The sequence below is a fragment of the Eublepharis macularius genome, chromosome 14 (genome assembly GCF_028583425.1).
Source record: "Eublepharis macularius isolate TG4126 chromosome 14, MPM_Emac_v1.0, whole genome shotgun sequence".
In the NCBI taxonomy this organism is placed as follows: domain Eukaryota; kingdom Metazoa; phylum Chordata; class Lepidosauria; order Squamata; family Eublepharidae; genus Eublepharis; species Eublepharis macularius.
In genome coordinates, this window is record NC_072803.1 from 8,080,175 (window position 1) to 8,106,235 (window position 26,061).

Consider the following 26,061-nt stretch of genomic DNA (forward strand, 5'->3'; position numbering starts at 1 on the left):
TTATAGCCCCCTGAGGTCCATCCCCTCCTTAAGCTCTACCATCTCCAGGCTCTACTCCCCAAAATCTCCTTGGATTTCCCAACCTGGAGTTGGCAACTCTACCCCTCAGGAAGTCTGATGTGATCTATGATTCAACATGTCACATATGCTTGTTTGATCATTTTATTTTATTTATGTATCTTCATTTATACCCTGCATTTCTCCCTCGTGGGAACCCAAAGCAGCTAACATTGTTCTGTTTGTGTCCATTTTATTCTCACAACCTCCACCTGAGATTGGTGAAGCTGTGCAACTGGTCCAAGTTCACCCAGTGAGCTTTCATGGCAGAGCAAAGATTTGAACCTGGGTCTCCAAGATCCTAGTTCAGCACTCTAACCACTGCACAACCACTGGGCTCATAACCTTTGTTAACCTTTAGGTAAAGGTAGTCCCCTGTGCAAGCACCAAGTCATTACTGACCCATGGGGGGATGTCACATCATGACGTTTTCTTGGCAGACTTTTTACGGGGTGATTTGCCATTGCCTTCCCCAGTCGTCTACACTTTACTGGGTACTCATTTTACCGACCTCGGAAGGATGGCAGGCTGAGTCAACCTTGAGCCGGTTACCTGAATCCGGCTTCCGCCAGGATCGAACTCAGGTCATGAGCAGAGCTTGGGCTGCAGTACAGCAGCTTAACCACTCTGTGCCACGGGGCTCTTTTTAACCTTTATTGCACCCCTTTTCTTGTTGGCTAATGGGCTAGTCCTTAACCCTTTCTCTCAATGGATAAAGAACTTTTGTCCCACGCATGGCCAGTTCCAGATATTTATAAGAAGTCAGCTGGAAAAGCTTCTTGGGCAGGGGGAGGGAAATATCATTTCTTACACGTTAGTAAAATGTTTTTCCAAAGGGAGGGTGGATAACAAAATTGCTGGTTGCACGATTTTGTCCTTAAAATAAATATTTTTAATTGAGGCTAGAGGGAAGAGAGATGGAAGCAGTGGGTGGCATTAAACCTACACAATTGGGGTAGGGAGGGAGTTAAGCACTGTTTTGATAGCATAAGTGATGCTTAAGTGTCAAGGTGGCCTCCTCCATGCTGCTAAATCCCACCCTTAGTCAAGAAATTCCATTCCTTTGTGATTGCTGCAAGAGAGATTAATCCCCAAATGAATTCCCATTGAGGTAATGAGAGGGGAGCAGGGAAGAGGGCAAAGCGGAAAAAAATATCTTCTATTTTGCACAGCTTCCTCATCTTGAGTCTAGTTCCTTTTTAACAGAATCGGTTTTTGTTACCTTTTGTGAATCAGTGGGGTCCCTCTGAAGAGGGGTAGCAGCCCAATGCATCGTGGCTTCCTCAGCCCTTCCAGTTGTCGTAGAATCAGAAATAATGTTTAAGACATATCTGCACTAACGGAGAGCATTCCTTCCCCCTGGAGAATTCTTGGGCCTGGGCTGTTCATTGCTAACAGAAAGTGCTCAGCATTAGACTACACTTACCAAGATTTCTGAGGAGGAAGGAGCTACCGCAGCTAAAATAGGACAAAATCGATGTGGCTTTGGGAGAGGTCCCTTACCTTGAAACTTGGGACTGTGGGTTGAATTGTATCTCTGAACAGTCCAACACAGCCTTTGTTGTGGTGTAACAGTGTCAGATTAGGATCTGGAAGACTCGGATTTTACTTCTCCTTGGCAAAAAACCCCGAACCTGCAGGATCCCTATTTTGTGCACTAGTTTTTGTTTTCATGCCCCAAATTTTTCCCAGTAAAAATGTTGTTTGTGCATCTGTTGGGTATAGATACAATGGCCCCTGCTTATAAACAAGATGAAAATGGGATGGAGAAAACAAAAGTATTGTCAATGACGGAGTTGAAAGGAGGAGGACCAAAACTGATGATGATGATGATGTATGGAAGAATAGTGACCAATCATATGAGAGTGGGCGGAGCAAGGCAGAGGGCAAGTGAAGTGGCTTGGGACCTAGAAGCTCTGTGCGTTTCAAGGGAAGGAGCTTCCAGTTCTGCTTGGAGGAAACAAGACCCCACCTGGACCAAAGCTGATGTCCATCAAGACCATTCTGCCACTCCCAGTGACTCTGGGACAGTTCCAAGCACTGCGTGAAGGCTACCCCTGCCCTTGATATTCAGGGTATACTGCCTCTGAACATGGAGGTTCATTTCCACTAACCTTTTTAATGCCTGTTGATTGTCCATGGATTTGCCTAATCCTTTTTAAAGCCCGGAAGGAACCAGTTTTAAGAGCTCATGTGACAACTTTCTGTTGAGGAAAGTTGAAGCGTACTTCTTCCATTTTATTCTGCAAAGCTTCCAAACGGGAAAAAAAAAATCATGCCACAGAGGCACCAGAATTTTAATGGATGGCAGAAAGCTTTAAATCGACTGGTTGTTAATCATAAGTCCATTTTTCACTGTATAAAAATTGTGGATTTTTAATCAGGTGCCATCCAATTCTCCTTCATATTTTATGCTACGGGGGGAAAGGGGCTGGGTTGGAGGAAGCGGCAGGGAGAGAGAGAGAGGCAGTTCTGTGCAAACAGTTGTCTAAATATCGGATAATTTGCTGAGTTATTCATTGGAGAAAAACTGTTGCCTTCGTTAAATATCCTCAAACCGTCACCTGTAGCAAGTTATTGTAATTGTTACTTTAATCAGTTAAAAGCGACAGTTAATCAACATAAAAACACATTGCTTTCAGAAACAATCGATCCAAGGAGAATACTCCTGCAGATGCCTTCTTTTAATTATCAGGACAGTAAAGCCTTCTTGCATAGATTTTGAGAGTGTTTGGACATAGACATTTTAGCAGTGGCTTTGCATTGCATGTGTTTATTGTGCAGAGTTTATATCAGCAAATAAATGCCTTATACCAGGGGTCCCCAACGTGGTGCCCATGGGCACCGTGGCACCCACCAACCCTTTTCCTGTTGCCTGCCAAGTGTTTTTAGAACATGGGTGGGGAGAGGTAGGGCTTTTGCCCGTCAGGGCTTCTGATTGTGCAGATAAAAAAGCATCCTGTTAAACAGAGCTTCTGCCTGAAATGTTGAAGAGTTACTGTTAGAGTTATGCATAGCTTCATTCCCTGACATTTTGTGGTTGGAGCCACCTTTTGCAACAGCCTTTTTGTGGCTGTGCCCACCAGCCTGTGTTAGAATTTCAAAGGTATCTGCTCAAAAAGGTTGGGGACCCCTGCCTTATACAGTTCACATAGTTACATCATACTTCGGTATTTATTCTGTGTCCCTGTTCTTAGTGTTCTGTCACACTGGTGTGTGATTTTTAAAAAATGGAATTCAGATTGGTCCAAGCAGATGGGAGCAAGCTTGATTTTTAACACTAGTGTCACCAGGATTGCGGAACAAGTTTTGCACCCATCCCAAGGGTGCATTCTCACATATAAGCCTTTTACTTTTAGAAGGAACAGTCAAGAACTGTACTTGAGGACGCCTTTGTTAACTCACTCCTCAATAGGAGCCAGTGCCCTGTGGAAGCCCTCCCTCCTCTACATTCATCCATCATAAAAACAGACATTTTGTGAGTATAGTGTAGCTCGTTACTTGACTAATCAAAAACTGAGAAGGAACTAGCAACAGAGATCAAAATGTAGTGAATAATTGGAGAAACCCAATCTAGCAACACAGGTCTGAGTCAGAAATTTTAATAGACAAATCTTCTCCTAGTTGGCTTCAGCTGGACAGTGGTATGTTTGAGGGAGTCAGAACTTTGCATTAGAACAAAAATCTTCAACCTTTTCAGATCTCAAACCTGCCTTTATCCCCCAAAAGAAACTTGGCACCTAAGTTTGAGTTTGCTTTGAGTTTTTTTATCATGTGTACAGCTTTCCTTCTTTCTCCTCCATCTTTCGTAAAAATATCCTAAACAACAACCAAAATGGCCTCTGGTGAAAAAAGCCTCAAATGGCCCATTTGTGGCCCACCTGTGGTTTTTCACTCGCCAGTTATGGTCCAAATGCATTGGGAAATTAATACAATTTTCTCTTGAGATGACTCACTGGAAGTTCCATGAAGCTCTCTCTCTTTCTTGCCTGAGTGTTAATAGATATGTGATACTTACCCACTAAATGATAACATGCCACACTGCGCAGGTAAGTGGATTGCCTGTGTTGCCCTGCCAAGTAACAAGGAGGACAACCAGTTTCCTGCATCTCTGATCCAAGTATTCCTTGTGGCTGGAGATCTCCCGGAATTACAACTGGTCTTCAGGCCACAGAGATCAATTCACCTGGAGAAAATGGCTACTTTGGGGGGGTGGACTCTATAGAATTATGCCATGCCAATGTCCTTTCCCTCCCCAAACCCCACTTTCTCCAGGTATCTCCAGGTTTCGCCCCCCAGATCTCCAGGAATTTCCCAACTTGGAGCTGGCAACCCTAGCACAGTGCCATAAATTGTTGCCATCCATTGTAGTTTGGGTGAGAAATGTTGTCTTTGAGTCCTTGCACAATTCTGTAACCCTGTGCAGCACTTTTATGCAAGGAGCTGGCTTTTCCCTGCCAGGCAACTTGGTTACCTGCTGAAGCTCTGCTCATCATGCAGATATTCAATGAGCAGTAGTCACATCAGAAACAAAATAAAGATGGCGGCCTTATTCCAAACGGGTAAGCAAGGTTATGAAATGCTTTCTCTCTTTTGACCATAGAAGGGCTCTGTGTGCTGACATTAATACTGCAATATATTGTTTGGTTACTAAGTTTTCGTCACTCCTAGTTATGTAAGAAGGGGAAATTCAGACAAGGCTAGCATGTTCAAAGGAGTTTTTGTGAGTGTGTGTGTTTCTCTTGCACACAGGCCTTCTAAACTTGGAGAAGTTGCTCCGTCAGTTCCTTATCTCCAAGGAAACTCTCTCGGTCCGGATGTTGGATGACAGCTGGGATCCGACGCCACTGCTGAAGGAGATCAGGGATGACAAGACAGCCACCATCATTGTGCACGCCAATGCTTCCATGTCCCACACCATTCTTCAGAAAGTAAGTGGCAGGTGATTTGCTTCAGTTCATTTTGCTAGGCTTGCCGTCGGGCCTGTCATCCAGTGAAGCATAGTGGCAGTAGACCAATTAAAAAAGTATTCCTCTGTGAATTAATTTATGGAATTCATTTCCACAAAATGTGGTGATAGTCACTGGCTTCGATGGCTTTTGGCCAGTTTGGTGTAGTGGTGAAGAGAGGCAGGACTCTAATCTGGAGAGCCAGGTTTGATCCCCCACTCTTCTGCTTGAAGCCAGCTGGGTGACCTTGGATCAGTCATGGCTCTCTCAGAGCTCTCTCAGACCCACCCACATCACAGGGTGATTGTTGTGAGGATAATAATAGCACACTTGGTAAACTGGGCATTAAGGTGTCCGAAAGGGCAGTATATAAATAGAATATTATTATTATTATTAACAATAACTGTCATTATTGTTATTAAATGGAAGCATTAATGACAATTGAACCATTCGTACTTCTCGTAGCCCATGTATAGCTTTATGTATTTTAACCAACAAAAAATTGTATTTGCAGTGTTCAGAAATGTATTCTGTGTAAAACCTTTTTTAATGTATGTGGCTGATCATTTTTGTTCTCATTTTTTCCCCTCATGTGTTTAATTGATTTCTTTAAATGTTTGGATTTTTGCCCTCTTTTTCCCAACATTTTTATGAGAATCTGAACACTCGGCCCCTTTCGGCTTTAACTTTTTGGCCGCGTTCCCAGTCAGTCCATTAGAAATGGAAACAATATTAACAATTTACGAACAACAGTTTTGGTTTGTAGCCTCATTGCCACAATGGGAGCACAGGCATGTAGTTGAATAAGTGTGGGATTGCGGTGCGGCGGTGAGATTTGTCTCTCCTAGGACGCCAGAGTTTGGTGTAATATGCCGGCATGCAAAATCCTGTTGTGTTTCAAAACAACTTGTTTTGCTCAAATTGCAAATCTCATAATCTATGGATAGGACATAGTATAGTATCCAGCCACATAATTGGGAGTCTTCAGAGCACTTTGTGCATAAAAGAAATAGGAGCATGCTGTCTTGGCTACCCTGATTGGCAAAGGACCCTCTGGATTGGCCAGTCCCAGTAGGAACACTTGGAGCCTCCTGTCTGCTAACAATTGACTGCAGAACTCCTAGTTTAGAGATTAGGTCCTATAAGCCATGTCTGGGAGAGGCTATGGCTCAATGGTAGAACATCTACTTTGTACACAGAAGGTCCCAGGTTCGATCCCCGGCATCTTCAGTTGAAAGACTGGTGATGTGAAAGACCTGTGCCTGAGACTTTGGAGAGCCATTGCCAGGCTGAGTAGACAGACAGTATTTACCTTGATGGACCCAATGATCTGGTTCAGTATAAGGCATGTGATTCGTCATATGGCTCCCTTGGCCCCAGCTCCAGTGGCCAACCTGAAAGCGATGCTCGTTCAAAATCCAACAAACAGTTCTAACAGCTCCTGGAACATCATCCACAGCAGCTGTTTAAAAGTTTTGGCCTGGTGGGATTAAGATACAGTAAAATACCACTTTCTCTCTTTTTAAAAAAATAATCTCATATTCAAATTTCCAACTTATTTGTAAAACATACAATAAAAAAGAAGAAAAGAAGAAAAACGGATAAAAGAAAAAAGGAAATGAAGCAAAGAAATTTAAAAAACAGAAGAGCTGACGAAAAACTAAAATAAAAAAGAGAGAATAAGAAAAGGAGTCTCTAAATAGAAGGAATATATACCAATTTTCCATTTGAAGCAATCAAAAGATGATACTTATTCTACACTAACTTTAATTTTAACCCTTAATAGTCCCTTCTTCTTCATCTTCAAAAGCACATATCATTAATTCTCATTCGGTTTCGAGCAAAAAGTCAATAAGAGGTTTCTATGTGATTAGGTTTTTATCCAAAGTCTTTTCTTTACTCAAAAGATGTTAATTTAGCCAGCACCTAAAGGGCCACGTTCAATGTCTCTTACCATGCTGTACCTGCCCATTGACAGTGAAGGTAGGACTTTCTAGAAGGAGCATTCATGTGTGCACGCTTATTACTGGATGGCTACATTGTCCAATGAGGCATCCATGTATGAATGGGCCATTATCTCCACTATACACAGCACATGTAGAACTCTGATACAAGGTCAAACACAACACCAGCATAGTGTAACAGTTAGAGTTTTATATCTGGGAAATCCAAGCTCAGACCGTCACTCAGCCATGGAAGCTTGCTGGGTAACCACACACAGTCATCCTAACTAGAGGTGGGCACAAACTGAAATATGAACCGAAGTTTGTCACAAACCAGGCCGGTTTGTGGTTCATGAACTGGCGGTTCATGAGAGCTCATTTCTCATGAACCATGATGAATTTTAGTCCAGTTTGTTTGGTTCGTATTTCAGTTCATCGCTGCAGACAGCCTGGCACCAATCAATCCGTTTCATAGGCACTGGGGCAGATGGGCTCTCTGCAGACCTTTTGCTGACCCAGAAGTGACATTTTCATGAACCGAACAAACTGGTTCATGAATCGGGGCAAGTTCGAGAAAGTTCGTGGTTTGTGATTAGTGAAATGTGACGAACCACGAACCACACAGTTCGGAATTTTCCCAGTTCGTGCCCATCTCTAATCCTAACCTACTTTGCAGAGTATGTGTGAGGATGAATGGAGAGAGGAGAGCCATTGTAAGCTGCTTTGGGCCTCTGTTGGGAAGAAGAGCAGGGTATAAATGAAATTAATAAATAATGGAGCCAGTTCACAGATTCAGAATCTAATGAATCAGGTGATCTTTACATGCGAGAACCAAAGATTTCCAAAAATGTCCCAAGAACCAAAGAAGTGCCAAGAGCCCCAGTAGCTATGGCGTTTTTCAAGCAGTCCCTTCACTCTGAAGGAATTGTTGCTATACAGTTGTTTACTGTGGGGATCCCCCCTGTCTGGACCCCTATCAGCCTGGTCAGCCATAGCTGTGGTGACCCCTGCTGGCTAGTTGGGGCATCACAAGCCTCAGAAAGAAAGTGGGGGGGTTAGCAGCACCCGAGTTCCTCCTCTTTTGCACTAGCTCTGACCCCTGAGTGCTCTTGATCAGACACTATCCACTCCTCCCTGGCTTGTTAAATGACTGCCCATTTATCCCTTCATCAATTCCAGCCTCCACCCCCCCAAGTCCCATGCCCAGCAATTGGGTGGCTACTCTAGCTGCCTTAGGCAGCCACACCTGTTGGGGCTTAATTCCTAATCCCTGCAGGGCCCCTGCCTCTCTGCATGCAGCAGCTCCTCCTTCCCCTCTCTCCTGCCTACTGCCCGTGCCTTCCCTGTCTTGCTCCCGAGTAGCTCTCCTGCTTCGGAGCAGCCCCCTGGCTGCTGCAGCCTTCCTTGTCCCTCCAGGCTCTTCTGCCACTGAGTGAGTATCCCAGCGGTGCACTGTTGGGGTGGGGAGCACCGGAAGGGTCTTGAAGGCTGGTGCTAGTGCCGAACACTCACATATGAGGCTGCCTTATGCTGGGTCAGACCATCAGCTTATCTAGTCTAGCACTGACAGCAACTTCCTCAAGTCTCAAGCTAGTCACTAACTAATGATTCCAGGAATTAAAACTTGTGTTTACAAAGCAGGGTGCTCTGCTGCAGAGCCATGGTCCCTCCTTGGTTACAATAACAATAATTTGTACACCCCTCCCATAGCGTAATAGTAATGGTATGCCTTTCCTCAATTATAATAATAGTTGTATGCAACTTTCTTACATCAAGTCAAAGAGTATTGATCCCTCCGTAGCTCTGCATTTTCCCCTGTGACTGGCAAGAGCTCTCGTTGCCACTTTCAGGCATAGAAAGTCTTTCTCTAAACGGGTTTCTTTTGTTCTGTAAGGCAGAAATGCTAGGCTTTGGACCTGACGCCTTCTGCAGGCAAAGCATGTGTTCTGCCACTACAACACCAATAGATTATGGCTTGCATTTAGGAATGGGGTTCGCCGTTGAGAGAATCGCTGTAGCTTCTCAGACACAGCTGAGTTCCTTCACACATTCAGTGGTCGGTCAACCAAGGGATGAGAAATCAAATGTATGGGTGAATGAACCGTGCATCTACAGGAATCTAGTGGCATATGTGCATGTATGAATGAACCTTTGAGGAGTGTACATGCATGCCTGAACTGGGCCAGCCCTAAAGCTAGAGATTGTGCGACACTCATTCAAGCTGTCGCACATGTTTATGTAGTTAAGTATCTGCCCATTTCCTCCATATTGCAGTTAAACAGCAAGTTAATATAATCTTGGTGGTGGTGGAGAGTGCCTTCAAGTCAGAGTTGACTTATGGTGACCCCTGTTGGGGTTTTCATGGCAAGAGACTATCAGAAGTGGTTTGCCATGGCCTGCCTCTGCAACCCTGGTCTTCGTTGGAGGTCTCCCATCCAATTACTAACCAAGGCCGACCCTGCTTAGCTTCTGAGCTCTGACAATATAAAGCTCACCTGGGCTATCCAGGCCAGGGCTAATATAGCCATGAAGTGAAATCCTGCCTTTAAGTCATAGTTGACTTATGAAGACCCCTGGTGGGGTTTTTATGGCAAGAGGCTAACAGAGGTGGTTTGCCATTTATTTATTTATTTCAAATTTCTATTCTGCCCTCCCTGCGAGCGAATAACAACATATTAAAATACAATAAAAATTCATCTACATTAAAACAACAGTGTATTCATACACATTTAAAACAGGATGGTGGACAGCCTTCACAGGGAGGGTTAAGATTTTATACACCCCTTTTTTCAGGCCGGCGGAGGCCCAGCCTCAGCCATATGCCTGGCGGAACAACTCTGTCTTGCAGGCCCGGCGGAGGGATAGTAGGTCCTGATGGGTCCTGATCTCAGCAAACAGAGTGTTCCACCAGGTGGGAGCCAGGACCGAAAAGGCCCTGGCTCCAGTCGAGGCTAGGCAGGCCTCCTTGGGGCCAGGGACCACCAACAGTTGTTTGTCTCCTGATCAGAGTGTCCTCCGGGGAATATATGGGGAGAAACGGTCCCGTAGCCTCTGCAGCCCTGGTCTTCGTTGGAGGTCTCCCATCTAATTACTAACCAAGGCTGACTCTACTTAGCTTCTGAGATCTGATGAGATCAGGCTCACCCGGGCTACCCTTACTCAGTGCTGAAAGAGCCGTAATGCAAAGAGTCTGCAATTATGATCTCACAGGGCTTTTTTTTAAAAAAAGAAAATGCAATTAGCTTCCCCTCACTATTCCTTTGAGGCACAGGGAAGGGTTGCTAACGGAGGTTTTGCTCTTTTTATTTTTACATGTCCCAAGATTTAAGTAGCCTCTCCGAACCTGCAGTTGTCTCTACAAGAATTAAAAAGATCAGTGGTATTTTGGGCCCCTTGTACTGGAGGCAGAGTTCTCCTTCGATGTCTCTGTGAACGTTTCTCTGACAGTGATGAATGCTTGCTTTTCTCATGGGCCATGAAGATGAAGTGGGTAGTTTGGGGGAATGTAAAAATGTACCTGCTTATAGAAACTCTGGCCTCCTCAGCATGGAGAGCCGGCGGCGGGTTTTGTATTCGTATAAAAGTTGCTCCCGTTATTAGCCATCGCCAGGACAGATTGGCTTGTCTTCAGTGCACAGGCAAAGGTCAAAACACAAGTCTCCAAACAGAGTCGGTTCAGTTCTCAGAAATATCAGACAGAGCTTCAGGTTGTTAAACATGAATCAGCAGTCAGCTGCTTTAATTATGTGCCCTAATGGTACCAAAGCTACTGGTGGTTATGAGCGTGTGTATTTTTTTATTGGGTAAGTTTTGTGTTTGACCTTTAGTGTTTACTGAAAATCTGCAGCCTGTTGTGTGATGTGGGGAAACCAAAGTCAAGGCATGATATTTCTCTCTTCTGCCTGCTTCTCTTTTTGCTGAGTTAATAAAGGATTTGAATGAATTCTCCTAGTATTGAGGGCTATCCCTTCAGCCTGTTGCCATGGCAATGTTGCACAGCCACACAACCAGCAGCTCTTCTGACACCCGCTCCTCTCTTCCCTTCTTTTCTCTGGGGTATTCTCCTGCTGTGACCAACATAAAGATATCAAGGATTGAATACTTTCCTCTTTCCTTTGAAGGGCGGCATCCCTATACAACGGAATGCGATACATTTAAGCAGGAATTTCTTGGGGAGGCAGGTGAGATAAGAGTAGGAAACGTATATATGGAATGACGTTTTGTCTCCTTTTTTGAAGTCACGGCTTCTCAGGATTGGAATTTACAGCACTTGCAGATAGGAAATCAAAGGTGAGGGAGAAAACTTGGCCAAGGGGAAAGGTGGCAGATCGCATAGAGCAGTTTCTTGTGAAGTTCCAGATGGCAACAGAGCTTGGAAGCAAGTATTGGCTGCTGTGACCCAGAACCCAGGATGGTCTATTTCCAGTGTTGAAAAGCACTGGGACATCCAGTGATTTCCTTCCTTGGTCATTGATCCAGAGGAGTTAGCTGTTTTGTCTGTAGTTGCAAAATAGTAGAGAGTCCAGTAGCACCTTTAAGATGAACCAACTTTATTGAAGCATAAGCTTTTGAGAAACACAGCTGTCTTCGTCAGATGCCTCTGATGAAGAGAGCTGTGGTTCTTGAAAGCTTATACTACAGTAAAATTGGTTAGTCTTAAAAGTACTACTGGACTCTACTATTTTCCTTCCTTGGGACATTTTAAAACATGCCATAAGGGGCATGTGATTTGGAGGACTGCGAACGTATTGTGGGATTGCACGCTCCCTCCTCTGTTCTGCCTCCCTGTGCACTTGTTGGGTGCTGTAGGGGCTTGAACCCAGATCCTGGGGCCTATAGCTTCAGAGCCTTACTCTTTGTGGCACTAACGCACACATGAACACACATGAAGCTGCATTATCATGAATCAGACCATCGGTCCATCAAGGTCAATATTGTCTATTCTGACAAGCTCCAGGGTCTCAGGCAGAGGTCTTTCACATTGTCTACTGCCTGGTCCTTTTAACTGGAGATGCTGGGGATTGAACCTGGGAACTTCTGCATGCTAAGTAGAGGCTCTTCCTCTGAGCAACAGTTCCTTACCCCCATTATAGAGCCAAGCTACAAGAGGCGAATTACACGAGGAGAAGCACGAGAAGGGAGTCGCAATGTTAGCCGGGAAGCTGAGTTTTAAAAGAGATTGGAAGGTTTTGTCAATTTCCCCTCTCTACAGAACCACTGAGATTGCCTGCTCAGAGGGTTTGTTTATTTCCTCTTCCCCTCCTAGAAGGGGAGGTGAAACTGACAGAGCCTTCAGGAGGCAAAGAGGAAATTAACACACCCTCTGAGCAGAGATCTCCCTGGCTCTGTAGAGAGGGTAAATTGACAAAGCCTTCTGATCTCTTTTAAAACTAAGCTTCCCAGCTTACATTGCAACTCCCTTCACCTGCTCCTCCTCGTGTAATTTGTCTCTCGTATCTTGGCTCAGAGCTGCCTGATTCAGGGAATGCTGCTGGCTCAGAGCGAAACTACTAGTGACCCCTGACACAGGTTGGACACTTGTCAGCTTCCCTCAAGTTTTCATGGGAAATGTAGGCAGCTTGGCGGAATGTTGGACAAGTGACAGTTAAAAAGTCCATTGGACAGCAGTCAGAGAGCCAAGCTGCAAGACTAGGATGCCTACATTTCCCATCAAAACTTGAGGGAAGCTGACAAGTTTTGCCTTTTGTCACTTGTAGTTCCGCTCTCAGTCTCCTCTGCACCACAGCACCCTCTTAAAGATGGCTCGCTCAGGAAGCATACCCTTTCCAGAAGGAACTCATGGGATCTGCAACCAAGAGGCACTTCAGGGGTCCAATAAGAACTAGCCTGGAGGTACAAAGCTGCCGCCTCTAGGCTGGTACCTGCAGGTTGCACAACTTGTCCATGCTGTGAAACCTGCACAGGTTCTGCTGATCATGATTTCTAACTTCTGCTCACTGTGACCTTGCATCTGCCCTGGACTGCCTTGTGGATTCCTAGTTTATCAACCGCCACATGGGGTATGGAGATCCCCTGGAATTCCAACTGAACTCTAGATGACAGAATCAATTCCCCTAGAGAAGCTGGCAGAAGGGAGGAACTCTCTGTCTAGGGCAGTGATGCTCAGTATTCTTGGTGTTGGGGGGGGGGAATCAGTGGGAGGGCTTCTACTGTCCTTCCCCACTGGCAGACCTCCTGAGGATACCTGTTTTTTTGGCCACTGTGTGACACAGAGTGTTGGACTGGATGGGCCATTGGCCTGAACCTACATGGCTTCTCTTATGTTCTTACGTTCTTATGACTGTATGGTATTATACTGTGTGGAGGTACGTGTCCTCCCCAGGGCTCCACCCCCAAATATCTAGGAATTTCCTAACCTAGAGTTGGCAACCTGACTTCTGGGCTGTTCCTCACCCTTGCTTCTGCCATGGCCTATGAAGATTACAGCAAAGCTGTCAACTGTGTGGATCATGAAAAGCTATGGATGGTTTAAAAGAAATGGGTGTGCTGATGTGCAACCTGTACTCTGGACAAGAGGCTGCTGTTATAACAGAATATGGGGAAACAGAATGGTTTCCAACTGGCAAAGGTGTCAGGATGTATTATGTAATGTAATATACAAGGGTGTATATTATTTCCCTAGCTGTTCAATTTATGTGCAGAACATGTCGTAAGGAAAGCTGGATTAAATTTAGATGATGGTGGGGGTGAAAATTGGAAGGAACATTAACAATTTGTGATATGCAGATGTCCCCACGTTACTGGCAGAAAATAGTGAAGCTTTGAAAAAGCTGCTGCTGAAGGTTAAAGGAGAAAGCGCCAGATCAGGATTACAGCTGAGCGTCAAGAAGACAAAGCAGTGACTACCACGAAATTGTACAGTATTAAGGTTAACAATGAAGAAATTGAAATGGTTCAAGGTTTTCTATTCCTTGGCTCAATCATCAACCAAAAGGGAGACTGCAACTGAGAAACTAGAAGGAGATTGAGACTTTGAAGAGCAGCCATGAAGAAACTCAATCAATCAATCAATCAATCAATCAATCAATCAATCAATCAATCAATCAATCAATCAATCAATCAATCAATCAATCAATCAATCAATACTTTATTGCTTCAGCACAGCCATAGCAAATAACAAAAAAGTACAATATTATTAATGCAAATTACTACATCATAAAATTTAAACCGAAATTGACAAAACTCCCTCAAGATCTTTAAATCCATAAAATCCATAACAGCATGTAGTATAATATAATACCACTAAAGGGAACTTATTAATACCCTCAAGTAAATTAAAACTTACTTCTGTAGTCTTAACTGTATTTTGTTTACCGATGTTACCATGAAGAAACTAGAAAGGATCCTTAAGGATAAAGGTGTCTTTCTGGGAACCAAGATCAAGATAATCCAAACTATAGTATTCCCCATTACTATGTATGGATGTGAAAGCTGGACGGTGAAGAAAGCTGACAGGAAGAACATTGATTTGTTTGAAATGTGGTGCTGGCGGAGAGTTTTGTGGATATCATGGATGGCCAAAAAGACAAATAAGTGGGTTCTAGATCAAATCAAGCCTGAATTCTTCCTAGAAGCTAAAATGAATAACTGGGGCTATGGTACTTTGGTCACATCATGAGAAGACAAGACTCATTGGAAAAGACAATAGTGTGGCTTGACTAATAAAGGAAGCCATACCTTCAGTTTGCAAGATCTGAGCAAGGCTGTTCATGTTAGAACGTTTTGGAGGTCATTCATTCATAGGGTCATCATGAGTCAGAAGCAATTTGATGGAACATAACACGCACATTATTGACTGTCTTGACGTTTTAGCTACCTGGCCCCTTGGCTTGACTGTGGAGTAGGGATGTGCGTTTCGGCATTCAGAATGCCGAAAGAATGCCGAAATAAAAGTGTTTCGGCTTCTTTCGGGGAATGCCGAAACGTTTCGGGGAATGCCGAAACGTTTCGGGTAGCCGAAAGAAAAAAGCCGAAACGTTTCGGGATTCTTTCGGCTTTCTTTCGGCTTTTCAATGGGAAAATGCCTCCGTCTTCCCGGACGTCTGGGGGAGGCATTTTCCCACCGAATAAGCCCAAAATTGGTGGGGACCTTCCCCTAACCCTTCTCTAACAACCACCCAAGTTTCAGACAGATTGGACTTTGGGGGGCCATGTTATGGCCCCCCAAAGCAGGTCCCCCCATCCTCCCATAAGAAAGCGAAGGAGCAGCATATTGTTAGCATGCTGCTGCTGATCTTTCTTCATTATTTCCTATGGGGAAAAAATGAAGAGGCAGGCTTCCTTTGCCAGGGGTGGCATTTTGCATGCAAAATGCCCCCCAGCCCTCAGGGGCCCTTCTCCCACCCCTCCTCCCACCCCCCACCAAGGCTCAGCCTGCTCCCACTTGGGGGGGCCATTTCATGGCCTCCCCAAGTAGGTGCTCTAATCTCTACCACTGACAGCTGGGGGAGGCTTGTGTTGCCAGGGGTGGCATTTTGCATGCAAAATGCCCCCAAGCCCTCAGGGGCCCTTCTCCCACCCTTCCCCCCACCCCCCACCCAGGCTCAGACTGCTCCTACTTGGGGGGGGCATTTCATGGCCTCCCCAAGTAGGTCCTCTCAGCCCCTAAAGTCCACCCCTTACAGCCCCACACAAACCCAATTCCCCCCCAGCTGCCACACACAGACCCAAATCCCCACATTAGCCCCTCACAGACCCAAATCCACCCCCACCTGCCCCACACCCATAACCCCAGGAACAGGCTGGCAAAGGCCAGCCCTCTCCCTTTGTTCCCTATGCTGGGAACTTCTAAACTCTCTTTCCCTGGGCAATTCTGCACAGCCCAGGGGTGCCACAATGGTGGGCACACTTCTGAGTGCCAGCTGGTCCCTGTGAAAGAGCACCTGAACCACAGACACCCTCCCTCAAATTCCCCCACCACCTACAGAGATGGCTGGCCAGCCAGCCCCATTGTTCCCTATGATGGGAACCAACTGCACAACAAAGAATAAAACAAGAACAACACAAAATAAAGTTTTAAATTTTTTTTTCTCCCTTCCAAAGTACAAGTAGGCAAAGCATTATGACACATTACACCAGCAGTCCCCCACACAGAAAAATAACACAACTCACTTAACATCAGAGAATCACAAAGCATGATTCCTGTCAAAAACACTTTATTTCTTGAACAGCTTTAGGTTACACAGCAGGGGGGAACACCAAAGGGCATGGCAGCACTATCTTACACAAAAATAACACAACTCACTTAACATCAGAGAATCACAAAAACACAATTCCTGGCAAAAACACTTTATTTCTTGAACAGCTTTAGGTTACACAGCAGGGGGGAACACCAAAGGGCATGGCAGCACTATCTTACACAAAAATAACACAACTCACTTAACATCAGAGAATCACAAAAACACAATTCCTGGCAAAAACACTTTATTTCTTGAACAGCTTTAGGTTACACAGTAGGAGGGCACAACAGGGCATGATAGCAATGTACTACAAAAAATGATACAACCCACTTCACCGTTTTTGACAGCAATTGTGTTTGTGTGATTCTCTGATGTGAAGTGAGTTGTGTTATTTTTGTGTAGTACACTGCTTTCCTGCTCTGTGGTGCCTTCCTACTGTGTAACCTAAAGCAGTTACAGAAATAAAGTGCTTTTGACAGCAATTTTTTGGGGTGATTCTTTAATGTGAAGTGAGTTGTGTTATTTTTGTGTAAGATACTGCTTCCATGCCCTTTGGTGTTCCCCCCCTGCTGTGTAGCCTAAAGCTGTTCAAGAAATAAAGTGTTTTTGACAGGAATTGTGCTTTTGTGATTCTCTGATGTTAAGTGAGTTGTGTTATTTTTGTGTAAGATAGTGCTGCCATGCCCTTTGGTGTTCCCCCCTGCTGTGTAACCTAAAGCTGTTCAAAAAATAAAGTGTTTTTGACAGGAATCGTGTTTTGTGATTCTCTGATGTTAAGTGAGTTTTGTTTTAATTTTTCTGTGTGGGGGACTGCTGGTGTAATGTGTCATAATGCTTTGCCTACTTGTACTTTGGAAGGGAGAAAATAATTTTTTTTAAACTTTATTTTGTGTTGTTCTTGTTTTATTCTTTGTTGTGCAGTTGGTTCCCATCATAGGGAACAATGGGGCTGGCTGGCCAGCCATCTCTGTAGGTGGTGGGGGAATTTGAGGGAGGGTGTCTGTGGTTCAGGTGCTCTTTCACAGGGACCAGCTGGCACTCAGAAGTGTGCCCGCCATTGTGGCACCCCTGGGCTGTGCAGAATTGCCCAGGGAAAGAGAGTTTAGAAGTTCCCAGCATAGGGAACAAAGGGAGAGGGCTGGCCTTTGCCAGCCTGTTCCTGGGGTTATGGGTGTGGGGCAGGTGGGGGTGGATTTGGGTCTGTGAGGGGCTAATGTGGGGATTTGGGTCTGTGTGTGGCAGCTGGGGGGGAATTGGGTTTGTGTGGGGCTGTAAGGGGTGGACTTTAGGGGCTGAGAGGACCTACTTGGGGAGGCCATGAAATGGCCCCCCCAAGTGGGAGCAGTCTGAGCCTTGGTGGGGGGTGGGAGGAAGGGTGGGAGAAGGGCCCCAGAGGGCTGGGGGGCATTTTGCATGCAAAATGCCACCCCTGGCAAGACAAGCCTCCCCCAGCTGTCAGTGGTAGAGATGAGAGCAGAGCACCTACTTGGGGAGGCCATGAAATGGCCCCCCCAAGTGGGAGCAGGCTGAGCCTTGGTGGGGGGTGGGAGGAGGGGTGGGAGAAGGGCCCCAGAGGGTTGGGGGGCATTTTGCATGCAAAATGCCACCCCTGGCAACACAAGCCTCCCCCAGCTGTCAGTGGTAGAGATTAGAGCACCTACTTGGGGAGGCCATGAAATGGCCCCCCCAAGTGGGAGCAGGCTGAGCCTTGGTGGGGGGTGGGAGGAGGGGTGGGAGAAGGGCCCCTGAGGGTGAGGGGGCATTTTGCATGCAAAATGCCACCCCTGGCAAAGGAAGCCTGCCTCTTCATTTTTTCCCCATAGGAAATAATGAAGAAAGATTAGCAGCAGCACGCTAACAATATGCTGCTCCTTCGCTTTCTTATGGGAGGATGGGGGGACCTGCTTTGGGGGGCCATAACATGGCCCCCCAAAGTCCAATCTGTCTGAAACTTGGGTGGTTGTTAGAGAAGGGTTAGAGGAAGGTCCCCACCAATTTTGGGCTTATTCGGTGGGAAAATGCCTCCTCCAGGCGTCCTGGAAGACGGAGGCATTTTCCCTTAGAAAAAAGCCGAAAGAATGCCGAAATAATGCCGAAAGAATCCCGAAAGCCGAAAGCCGAAAGAGATTCTTGTTTCGGCTTTCGGCTTTAACGATAGAGAATCTTCTTTCGGCTTTCTACTTTCGGCTATAGCCGAAAATTTTTGGCTTGCACACCCCTACTGTGGAGAGTTCTATCCTGCCTGACCCACCATCAGCTTCTGTGCTGTACACCACTTGGACAGATGGACAGACAGATACCAACTTTTCTTCCTCTTTGTTTCTGAATAAATCATAATTTGCTGCTACAAGATAAGTAGTTTCAGCAAACCATTGCTTACCGGAAACCAGAACTGCAAGTATTTTCAGTTCTAGTTTGTCTGGTTCATGTGTAATGGCAAACTCTGGTTTGCCAAGAAAGAGGGAGGATGTAACTCATGCTAACATTTTTTAAAAACTCTATGCCACCTTTCCACCCAAATCTGGTCCCCATATGAGAATCCCCTAACAAAAGACTCACGTCTCCCTCTCCCTCCACCTGGCCACTCTGGAAATCAGGTGCAAGCACCTTACTTACTGCACCACCAGCAGAGAGGGATCTAAGGAGAAACCCCAGTCCATTCAGGCAGATAGGTAGAAACTTCTGCATGGATCCTTCTAGACTGAGAATCAGGGCATCAGGAAAAACCAATCCCCTCCCACTTCCTCCTAAAAAAGCCCCATGGCCCGTTCTTGCTCTGCCCATTCTCTACTGAAGCCCACACCTGCCTAACAGAGCTCCTTGCCTGTCTGCCTTCCTCCATTCACTCAAGCACATATCATTTCTCTTCCTGATTCTGCCACACTGAGACAACAGCTTGAGTTCCTGACACATATATTGTCCCTTTCCTTCCGCTTGGCCTCGTAGCCTGGTGAAGGATGAACTCTGCCAACCAAACAGCCTGCATTTTAGCTCTGGATGTAACTTTCCTTGCTTCCACCCAGTCACCTCCCCAGACTCCTTAGCAAGCATGATCAAAAGACCACCTTTGATTTATGGAGCTCTAACTAGGCTCTGCTTTCCGGGCACTGCCAACCTCGGACAATGAATCTGCCAAAGTCGCCTTCACGTCCTTCCCCCATATGGTGCCGGAGTTGCATTTTTGCTTCCTTGACTGACAGCCCCATCCTGCTTTTCCCACCTGGCAGTGTTTATGTGTAGAAAGGCCGGGGACAAAAATTAATTTGTGGCTTTCTTTTGATTTTCTGCCCTTGGAATCGAACGCTTCTGACTTCAAAGTGGGCTGCTGGGAGAACAGATGTGTCTGCCCGTCCCTAGCTAAAGACCAGGTGCAGAATTTTACAGGGAATATGAGAGGCGGCAACAAGTGGGTTTGGCAGAGAGAGGCAGGAGCGGGATGGATTGGTGCAGAAAGGATAGTGTTTGTCAGGGCTTTTTTTCAGCAAGAATGCGGTGGAACGGAGTTCCGGCACCTCTTGAAAATGGTCACATGGCCGGTGGCCTCGCCCCCTGATCTCCAGACGGAGGGGAGTTGAGATTGCCATCTGCGCTGCACGGAGGGCAATCTACACTCCCCTCTGTCTGGAGATCAGGGGGCGGGGCCACCGGCCATGTGACCATTTTTGCCGAGGGCAATTTAAACTTTAAAAGAACTCCTCCCTTGTTCCAGCTGCCCCAAATTGACATCATTGTGCAGTCCTGAGTTCCACCACTGAGTTCCACCACCTCTTTTCCCAGAAAAAAAGTCCCGGTGTTAGTATTGCGTTTGCCCTGTGTCAAGATCACCTGTCACTCTAACTGGGAGCCTCTGGGCCTGGGCTCTAAAGCTGCTTGTGGTAGGTAGCTGCAAAATATGGGCCTGTGCTCTTTGAGCACTTTCTGGTGCACAAGCAGTTGATAAGTAACCTGAATAAACCTTCCCTGAGATCCCAGCCAAACCTCCATTCCATCGAAAGTGTCCCTTTGGTTCCTCCTATCCTGGCCTTGCTCTAAATATTTTTGAGTTCTCAACAGCCAAACACTGACCTTTGCTGGGTGGTTCCCTTCTTAAAACCAGGTTTTGGACCAGGTTTTGGACCAGCCAAACTGACTTTTCGCCTCCCTAGCAGGAGTTGCATTGCTTGCCAACCTTATGTGAATGGGTTCTTGTTCTTCCCTTTTGGAATGTTCCATTGTGATGTCACAGCAGCTCAGCCAGCATCTTGGGAGAACTATAGGGAATACCAAATTTGTAGCCTGTTTTATACATAACAGGGAGAATCTTTCTGTGTAAGAAGATAGCCCATCTGAAACATTTTCTGTTTTGCATTGGTTTTGAAACTTCCTTCTATGGGCTTTGATAAATAGTCCATGAAAAAACATCATTAAGGTATCAGTTTCAAGCACCCACTCCCCCTGTTTGTTACTATTAATATTTTAATTACTTATTAGTTGTTTTACACACACACACACACACACACACACAAATGTGAGCATAGCCAGGTCAACTCAGTGAATAGTAACAATAAGAAATCCATATTTGTTACTTTATTGCTCTCCTGTTTGTATGGATGATTATGTTTAAAGTGTTTACTTCTTTTGACAGATTTTGTAAGATGACTATATTGTTAGCTATGTTTGGGAGTCCTGGCAATGAGGCATTATAAAAATAATGTTAACTACTGTGGCAACTCACCTCACAACACCGGGGCTGTGGGCACTGTGGCCCTTGATGCAGGTGCCCACATTGCGGCATAAGGCTCCATGCCTCCCACTGGGAGCAAGCCCCAGAGTACAGTGGCAGGCTCCACAGCCTGGGCCAAGTCCGCAGGATCCAAATGGCATTGCTGCATCTCCAGCAGCCCAGCTAGCTAGGAATGTGGCCAGGCCAGAAGGGGCAACGGGCCACCACTAGCCAGGTAGAAACTACCTGCAGAGGTGGGAGAGGAGAAGAAAAGAGCAACATAGCCGGAGATTGGGGAGAGCTGGAGGCCAAAGGGCTCAGGTGGGAGCTAAAGGCAGGAGGAAATGCAATAGGTTGGCTACTCTGAGAGCTCAAGGCCCACAAGAGGGCACAGAGTTGCTAAGAAAGCCTATGGGACAGCCTGTACTGGACCAGGGTGCTGAAGATCCAAGGACAGCCAGAGGATCTGGCACATGGAGCACAACCTGGTTGGTGGACAGAGTGCGTGCACCCCTGGGAAGGGCCAGGAATGAGAACTTGGAGATGCTCAGTAATGCAAGACCAAGCATTACTCTGCCTCTGAGGTCTGGGGAATGCGTCACAACTACTTTCAATAAAATTGAATCCTGAGCAGAGGTCATATGTTGCAGTCTAATATGCCCACAGGATTATAAATCACAAAAATGTCCCAAACATTAATAGCTAGACCTTTACGATCTGGTATTTCACATTTTGACATGAATTTTTGACTATTAATAATTTTGCCGAAGCCAACAAATTAAAAAAGATTGTGTATTTCATCATTCAACTGTAATCACTTCTGTCAGTCAGTTATATAGTACCTGCTAAATTCACAAGTGTAGCGAGAACCTACAACGAACTGATCAATAAAGTTCAGAACACTTTGCCAAAATACCATAATCTTTGGACATGTATGCCAAATACATTGAATGTCCTTTTCATACTGCCACATTCCCAACATTTCCCATTTGCTGTTATTTCCGAGTTGAGATAAGATTGAACTTTGCAATCCAGTTGGTTCTGTTCAAATATCCTGATTTTGATTTTGCTTCTACCTTGTAAGAAAGAAAACCCCGCTTTGAACCATTTTCTGTCTCTGTATTTCTTCTCCATAAAAATGTATTCAACATGATCAATGCATCATTTGCTTAAAGCGACATCCGAATGGACTGTAAGATTCGAAAAGTTCAACCCCAGAAACTAAAAGTATCATCCACAGCCACAAGCGTGCGGCAGACGGAAAACAACACCAATGTACGGAATTAAAAGGAATGACAATCACCATATCAGTTCATCCTTCTTTTCTTTGGCTTGTGATTATTGAAATGCAATAATCCCCCCGCCCACCTGACTCTTGTCCATTTTGAGCCTGTTTCAGCCTTAATTGGGTCCAAAATGGCCCAGATCGGGCCTCTGATGGGTGGTAGATCACTCTCCCACTCAGCAGCGGCCCGATCCTGACCATTTTGGGCCCATTTTCAGCCATTTTCAGCCCCGTTTTGCCATTTTGGGCCCAATTTCGGCCCTGAATGGCTAGGATTGGGTCCAAAACAGCCAGGATAGGTGATGTCAGGGGGTGTGGCATATGCTAATGAGTTATGCTAATAAGTTCCTCCAAGTCTTTTTCTACGAAATGACCCCTGCTTAAGGCTAACCTTCCAGGAACAATTCCAAGCATCATAACCTGTCTGTGCACACAGATCACCCTTTGGCTTTTTTATATAGATATACCGATGTGCAGTTTCATCACACAAACATTCTCTCCAATAGTTTGCAGTGAAATAATTAACAATAATTAACACATTAAACGCTGGAGAAAGGTGTTCTTCAGACGGAGCTGAGTCTACACTAAGGTTGCCCGGTTCAGGTTGGGAAATTCCTGGCGATCCGGAGGCAGAGCCTAGTGAGGTGGGGGTTTAAGGAGGGGAGGGGCCTCAGCATCGATGCCATACCCTCCAAAGTTGCCGTTTTCTCCAAGGATTTTGATCTCTATAGTCTGGAGACCACTTGTAATTCTGAAGGTTGGCAAACCTTGTCAATGCTAATGTTCTCCCTCTCAAGTCAATTATCTCCTTTCTGAACTTGTCAGTTTTGCATCAGATGATTTGGGAAGTTGCTGAAAAATTGACTTCCAAATTCTACTTGTGGTTTGAGCCCAGCGGCATCGCAGTCCAAGGGCATTCGGTAGCTAGTGCAGATCTTTGACTCCAGAAAGAGCAGCCAGCTAATTCCCTGCCTTACGGAGTGTCCGACAGAGCGCCCGACTCTTTGATCGCCAGGAATGTTTAATTACCGCACATTTTTGTTTTCTCTAGAATAACCAATCTATTTTTCTTTTTTATAAAAAAAAAAACAAAACTCCCCAATGTCACCCTATTCTAACTTTTGTTTGTTATGTAAGGTTTGCTTCATACTTTAAGAAAAGTCTTGTTTCCCCCCATTCTTTGAGAGAGGATTAGCCGTAGGAGTATGAATGATTCTTCGCTATTACGGCTAAAGAGAACTTTCATGTTCAGAGGCAGCGTGTCTCTGAAGTCCATTTACTTCAAAGTCCATTGAAGTAAATGTGTAACTGTTTAGGATGATGATAAGGACAGGAGCCCAGTCACAAACAGACCTGTAAATAAAGTACAAAGTATGTGACTGTAGGGTACAAATACTGCACTGTCAACAACAATTTAATATTCCATCTAAATAACTCATTGTGAAATAACAAACAACGATATACGTATATTTCAAACCATCAAAAAACAAAGTTTCCCTTCCTCAGGAATAACATATCCAGTGTGGAAATTCTACATATTTCTTCCAATGGGAGAGAACCTAAGGCAGAAGGCAGTAGGGTTCTCTCCCATTGGAAGAAATATGCGGAATTTCTACACTTGATATGTTATTCTTGAGGAAGGGAAACTTTGTTTTTTGATGGTTTGAAATACATATATCATTGTCATTTCACAAGAAGTTATTTATATAGACTATTAAATTGTTGTTAACTGTGTGGTGTCTGTACCCTAAAGCCACGTACTTTGTATATCCATTAAATGTGATGGTGACCACAATGAGTGACTCTACACTGGCTTGTGTTTGGCAGCCATTATTTTAGCTGCACATGCACACATGGGACCACCAGTGTTTGCAAAACACAGCAGCCACACTTTGTGCCAATGATTTCTGTAACTGGGCTATGTCTAATGGGACTCACTGCCCAAAGGTATGATGTTGGCCACAGACTTCAGCGACTTTAAAGGGAGGTTAGAAACATTCATGCCTGGATTGATCTGTCTATGGCTGCTGGCTAAATGGGGCGCCCGTATTTGGAGGCAGCATACCTCAGAATAAGAGGGACTTGTACTCAAGTAGCATGGCAGGGGGGCTGCCTTCATACTCGGCTTGTGACCTGTTGCAACCAGCATGCTAGACCAGTTGGACTGTCAGTCCAATCCAACAGGTTTGATTTTGCTAGAAGTCCTGAAGAGGAAGTGTGATCCATTTGTGTTTCCTCACCTCTCTCCCAGCATCCTAATAAAGTGGAAAGCAGCTGGACAGAAACGGAAACGCAAATAGATCAGAACTGCCATCTCATCCCCAGTTGTGGGGGGAAGGTGCTTCTCATTTGCATATGCAAATTCATTTAAGCGTAGCACATTTAAAATTGTTGCCTTGCACAGTGGCAGGACTAAAAAAAGCCATCCAGGTGACAAACCTCTAAATAGAGAGAAGCACACACACACACCTCAATTACAATCAGTCATTTCAAAACCCCTTCAGCGGCTTCACAGTTGCGATCCTGCTCTTCTTTCAAAGAAAAGCCATTTAATCCCGGGTTGCAGAAATCTCAGGTTGATACCTGAAATTTCTGCTGTTCGGGGCCCCCGTGAATGTCCTGATCCCACTGGCTTTAAAGTCCCTTATTAAGGGTTCATTTCCTTGACCAGGTAGGCAACAGAGATAAAATTCTTTTGGAAAGGGTGGAGGGAATCGTTCTTGTGATGGAAACCACAATTAAATGCAAAAAAACAAATACCTCCCCCAACTCCAACTTCTCCATCCTTTCCAGCTCAGACACACCTGGGCCCTTTTCACACTGCTTACCTGCTGCCGCAATGTCACAAAATACCGCTCAAAACCCACGGAAGATAGCATCTTCTCGCAAGAGTTTTGTGCTATCTTCCACGTTTTTTGTGTGATATTTCGCGACGTTGATGTACCAGGTAAGCCGTGTGAAAAGGGCCCTGGTTCCTGTGTGAACATAAGAATTCATGGGTATGCAGAAAAATAACACAAGCGCTGAAACGAAAATAACATGCTCATTCGCCCTGAGCCTGCTGGCGCGAGGAGGGCGGAATACAAATCGAATAAAATAATTAAATAAATTCCCTAAATGTGTAGCCATCAAGTCCTCCATGGTACTAATAGAGGTGTCCTTCCTGTGGGTGGTGGTGAGTGCCCTCAAGTCATAGCTGACTGACGGCGACACCTGGTGGGGTTTTCACAGCAAGAGACAATCAGAGGTGGTTTGCCGTTGTCTGCTTCTGCAACCCTGGTTTTTGTTAGAGGTCTCCCATCCAAGTACTAACCAAGGCTGACCTTGCTTAGCTTCTGAGATCTGACGAGATCAGGTTCACCTGGGCTATCCAGGTCAGGGTCATTTCTTTGGAGGCTAGGATGAAAGTTATCAAATAGTTCTCAGTCTATCAGGCCCAAAAGAGAAGTGGGAAGGAGCCAAGTTTGCTTTTCACCGGACACCTCAGAGCCAGCTGCCCCGATATCTGACATTTTTCATTTGAGCCCCTTTCCTTCCTATGTCAACTTTGCAAATATTATTGGCAGGTGTGATTTATTAGAATAGGTTTTTAAAAAGCAGGTCTTTCAGAAAACAAATCTAGACTGATAGTCATTGACAGTCGCAGTTTAATGTGGTAAAAGACTCCGTGCTTCTTTTTAAAAACCCTCAGGGATGGGTACCAATGAAGTCAGCAACACACTCCACAATTAGAGAGCTTCCATCTTCAGAATGCTGCCCTTCCATATCTTGATTCTCATTTCCTTTGCAAAAGGAAACTACACTACACATATCATTCTCAAACACTTGTCGTTTTCAGTATTTCAGAACTTGGTAAATGCAACTAGACACATAATTTGATCCAATACAAGGAAAAGCTAATGTTCTGCCATCCAACACACATACC

General features: G+C 45.2%; 1 protein-coding gene across 1 annotated transcript in view; it reads left to right on the top strand.

The window, feature by feature from the left end:
- The window catches only part of GRIK4 (glutamate ionotropic receptor kainate type subunit 4), a 363,935-nt gene that overhangs the window by 193,201 nt on the left and 144,673 nt on the right, over positions 1-26,061 (top strand). The window contains exon 5 of the mRNA XM_054997839.1: positions 4,810-4,988. Coding sequence (XP_054853814.1) covers positions 4,810-4,988 — 179 coding nt within the window. The remainder of the gene's footprint in view (positions 1-4,809; positions 4,989-26,061) is intronic.